The following is a 5,000-nucleotide window of genomic DNA, read 5'->3' as shown; positions in this document are numbered from 1 at the left end:
TGGGAGGGTGCGGGGGGTTAATTTTACCCAATAAGACGAGTCGAACGTTTAATGTCTCACTAGGGATGGCAATGTAGACATTATCGATTCAAAGATTCCAAGTGTAGCATCTCAACCAGCCAGTTAAAGTGGATAGAAAAACTGTTATTACGCTTTATTAATTCTGTAAGCCTACTCACTGGGAGGGGCTCCTTCTTACTCATTTAGACTTTAATGAATGGGTGAGGGGTCCGGGTATTGACTGATTCTCCGTTCATCAGGTTGATTCCACAGTAATGCCCACCCCCCAACCCTCCCGATAACCAACGAGCATCTGTAGCCCAGTAAGGTATTCTCCCAACAGTCCAGAGGATCACGTGAGGGCTGGGAAATGGGTCGGAATTGAAATGTTATGACCGTCCATAATATGATCCCGTTGTTATTTTTCTCAGGGTGGTTGCATCATCGCCTATATGAAACCAAACCCGAGCATTCACGCTTCAAACGCATTCTGTTTCTAGAGTTTCATATTGCCAAAGTTGTATTGATCGCTGGATCAACAGTGTTTTCATTGTTGAAGAGCGGGTATGCAAACCATATAATTCATGGCTGGTAGTACACGCACAGAGAAATAGGACACCGGCAAGCTCTGGACATTGTTCAGTCTGTCACCGTCCCAGTGTAATCTATCATGTGAGTCAACAGGAAGATAGCCAAACATTTGATCGTAAAACAGTTTAAAGTCTTTCCCTAAATAGAAGCAGGCAGTCCAACAACTGAAAACAAAAGAGTGAATTACAAGCAATCACAAAGGATATTGACGTCTGTTGTGGTAACCCTAGTGACGGCAGCAATGACAGGTGGTTATGATCATGAAGCAAAGCCCCTATATGCAACACTGATTCGATCACATTATAAGCACCGGTCAGTGGCTGATACTGAAGGCGAGCCAATCAAGTTGGAGCAGTAGTATTTGTTTACTACATCCTCTGTATCCTGCAGAGGATAGGATTTGTGCTGACTGCCAAGAAGTCATGTCTGTGCAGATTTACCTCCTATTGACTTTATGTATCCTACATCAATCAGCTGTATAAACAGCTGTGGGGCAGAATGAGAAAAACAACAACTCCCTTTGAGTTACTTGCTCTGGTGTGGACTGTCCAATAGGAAGCATTTATCTCCAGGCACCGTTGCCAGCCATGTTTGCATCCAGAAGCCAATGCCACGTTTAAATCAAGTGGCCTGCCGTGTTTGAATCGAGTTAGCACTGCCATGTTTGTGTCCAGTGGTTATTGCCTTCTTTGAATCCAGCGCGGATTGGCATGTTTTATACCAGTGGTCGCTGCCATGTTCAAATCCGGTCGGCACAACTACCATGTTTAGGTTATTATTGAGTAGATACGCTATCAATGTACACTTTGAGGCAGAGGCGTGCCGGATTTAAGCAACCATGATGGGCTTGACCCATGGTTGAGGTGACGCGGTGGGCATGCAGTGACTATCGTATCCCCTTCATCTTGTCGTCGGCCGGGAGTGTCTTGCCTCACGTTCACCTTGCTAGTGAACCGTTGGCACACAGCATGTCCTTCCTGCCCCCCCGGGCCCCCCCCCCCCCCCGGAGTGGGAAGCTGTCGGAGCTCTTTGCCGCATGCAGTGGATGGGGATGGGTTCATCACTGCTGATGTATCCAAGCCACCGTTGTCAGGAGACCCGAAATAGAGTCCCCTTAGCCCCCCCTTTGAGTCCACCCCCTCACATCAGACAGGCCGGGTAAGCAAGCGCGTTGAACGCCGTGCCGAATAGCACAACAACACGTCTCCACTCAGAGTGTTCCCTCTCTGAGCTGTGACAAAATCCTATGCTGCGATTATGAAGTGTAACTCAACATCATTGGTGTGTTCTCCCAGTCCGTCTCTGTCTTTATCAGTCTATCTCTATCTGTTGGCCCACTGTCCCTCTGGATATCTGTTTCTACTAAGGGAACTGAGGCTGGGCGAGAGAGTGTGAGTGGGACAGAGACTATATCTTGTGATAGTGATGGGATGAGACTTCTTCATCCCGAGGGCTACACAACCGTGTTTGTGCGTTTGTCTGTGTGTGTGCGTGTGTGTGTGTGTGTTTGTGTGTGTATGTATGTGCGAGTGCCAGATAAACCCGCATACATACTGGGTCTTATCCAATGTAACATGAACATGCAATGCTCGGACTAAAACGTTTGTTAACAGCCTTGTTGTGACTAGATTGTGAACAGAGTCACATTATACTCTCCTTTTTAGTTATGCTCTGTTTAAAGGCTGTCATCCTGCAATGCTCATCTTCTAGTCAAACAACTTGTTGAACATTTAAAAACGCAATTTCTTTCATGGCCGTTTGTCCTCCGGATTCACATCTTAATACACCGTTATTATAACCCGCGGATTGAAATAGAAACACTTTAGCTGCCAATGCCGAGCATAGGATGAGTAGTGAAGAATGAATGCGCCCTTCGTGTTCCTGAAACCAATGTTCCCACTGCCTTGGTTTTCTGGCTGTACTAAATTCATCCCTCAATCTTCACAGTTTCTATTTTGGTCATGTTAATAGGCTTCGTTTTGTGAAGATAGAGACATAGAGAGACAGGGAGAGAAAATAAACTACAAAACATTTCCGTCTTTTTGAACGCTGTCAGCCCGGCGGATGGCCAACTTTAATCAGGCCGGCTTTGATCATGCATGGGGAGAGATACACCTCTCTCACACACACACACACACACACACACACACACACACACACACACACACACACACACACACACACACACACACACACACACACACACACACACACACACACACACACACACACACACACACACACACACACACACACACACACACACCCAAGCACTCACACACACAAGCACACACGTACACACACTCAAGCTGTTTGTCAGCTCTCAAAGGGTAAAGACAACCTCTCGTCACACACACACACACACACACACACACACACACACACACACACACACACACACACACACACACACACACACACACACACACACACACACACACACACACACACACACAGATACACCTCACACACTCACAAACATACACTCAAGCACTCACACACTCACACACAATCACACACACAGAGATACTCCTCATACACACACACACACACACACACACACACACACACACACACACACACACACACACACACACACACACACACACACACACACACACACACACATACATCCATCGACGATACACACACACACACACACACACACACACACATATAAACATACATGCAAGCTCATATACACAAACACATCGGTACAGACAGCTCACACTCAAGCACTTATCCACATGCACATGAGAGAGATACACCTCACATATATAGATTCTCACATTTATCAACGCTCACATGCACCCGCGGCCCCGCACACAGGCATACATCAATATGCACACACACCCACACACACATTCATGCACGCTCATATGTGCACACGCCTACAGACATGCACACACGCACAGTCATAGACACATTCACACACATACAGGCACACGCACACACACACACACACACATGCATGCACAAGTACACACATCCACAGGGACACACACAGACACACGCATGCACAGCTACATGCATGAACGCACACACACACACACACACACATTGCATTGACACGCACATTATACCGACACACACATTACACCGACACACCTAGTACACTGAGACCTGCCATTCACTTTATCTGCTCCATCAAAGCACTCGATAGAACCACATCCTTATGTAATTCCCTGTAACAGTGTGGTAACCACTTTTTTGAATAACCATATAATCAACCGTCAGCTCACACCAGGATTTGAATGCTCGTCCTGCACTTGGCTGTTCCACTAGTTGACGTTGTATTGCGCTACATGTCTTACCTATTATCACGATGATATTCTGTTCCTTGGGCCTGGCCTGTCGTCCGTTTGAATCAACATCACATCCAGAAGAACAGGGGCGGGGATGGGGGGGGGGGGGGGGGGGGGGTTATAGCAGTAACCACCGCGTTGGATAGAGCCAGCATATGCCGCTCAACATGTTTTGCTCTGCTGCTGGTTGCATGCTATTTCCATCCCTAACATTGTGCGTGCATCCTTCTGTCCTCCACCCCCCCCCCCCCCATCCTCCGACCGCTGCCCCCTGCAGGGCTCTGCCGATTCCTACACAAGCCGACCGTCGGACTCGGATGTGTCCCTGGAGGAGGAGAAGGAGGGCGGCCGGCAGGAGAGGGAGCAGCAGGCCACCGTCCAGCTCGAGAGGGCCAAGGTCAGACAGTCGGTCAAACAGTCAGCCCGGCCGGGAGTCAGCCAGTCAGTCAGCCAGTCAGTCAGTCAGTCAGTCAGCCAGTCAGTCAGTCAGCCAGTCAGTCAGCGGGTCAGTCAGTCAGTCAACCGACTACAAAACACGGGTTGAATTCCCGACACCTTCTTCTATCCAGATACATTCCCAAACAATATGCTTCTAAAGTCACCATTGTTGTAATCTCTGTAAACATCTATCTGCGTGTGAATGCAGAAAAGAAGAATACACGAGTCTCTCAAGTTGTCAGTCGGACTGTTTACAATGCCGGCGCACGGAATAAGCGATGTCTTGGCCTGGATATTTGTCATCAGTATCAGGCTGCACCTGAAAGCTGCATATAATCCAAGTTGCCCCCGGAGGGGAATCATCGTCAGGCGACAGCCGATGGTTTCCGAAATGGGATATTTTGGGTCATATCTACCGTATAGTTGTTTTATGTATCATAGAGTAATGTGTGTTTTGTTTCAGATACGGTTCCGTTATATACTGTTTGTTCTTAGCCAGAAAGAAAGGAAAATTCCCCCAGCCTTTGCTGTGCGGTCATTGAACTCTTGAATGAAATGAAATGAAATCCAAATTAAATTTCAATTTCAATCCAATCCAATCCAGTCCCGTTCTAATCCCAGTGTGAACCTTGTGCTCCCTCGCCGCGGTGCAGACCAAAGCGGTGG

At 47.7% G+C, this 5,000-nt stretch overlaps 1 protein-coding gene across 2 annotated transcripts in view; it reads left to right on the top strand.

Annotated features, from left to right (window-relative positions):
* Positions 1-5,000, top strand: part of cacnb4a (calcium channel, voltage-dependent, beta 4a subunit) — a 27,595-nt gene that overhangs the window by 14,720 nt on the left and 7,875 nt on the right. For both annotated transcript variants that reach the window (XM_056579663.1, XM_056579662.1), the window contains exons 3-4: positions 4,174-4,293; positions 4,988-5,000. The exon at positions 4,988-5,000 is cut by the window's right edge and continues 110 nt beyond it. In XM_056579663.1, the coding sequence (XP_056435638.1) occupies positions 4,174-4,293; positions 4,988-5,000 (133 nt within the window). The remainder of the gene's footprint in view (positions 1-4,173; positions 4,294-4,987) is intronic.

The sequence above is a fragment of the Gadus chalcogrammus genome, chromosome 20, assembly GCF_026213295.1.
Source record: "Gadus chalcogrammus isolate NIFS_2021 chromosome 20, NIFS_Gcha_1.0, whole genome shotgun sequence".
Lineage (NCBI taxonomy): Eukaryota > Metazoa > Chordata > Actinopteri > Gadiformes > Gadidae > Gadus > Gadus chalcogrammus.
The sequence above is the reverse complement of the archived record's forward strand: the minus strand, read 5'-3'. Positions and strand labels throughout refer to the sequence as shown.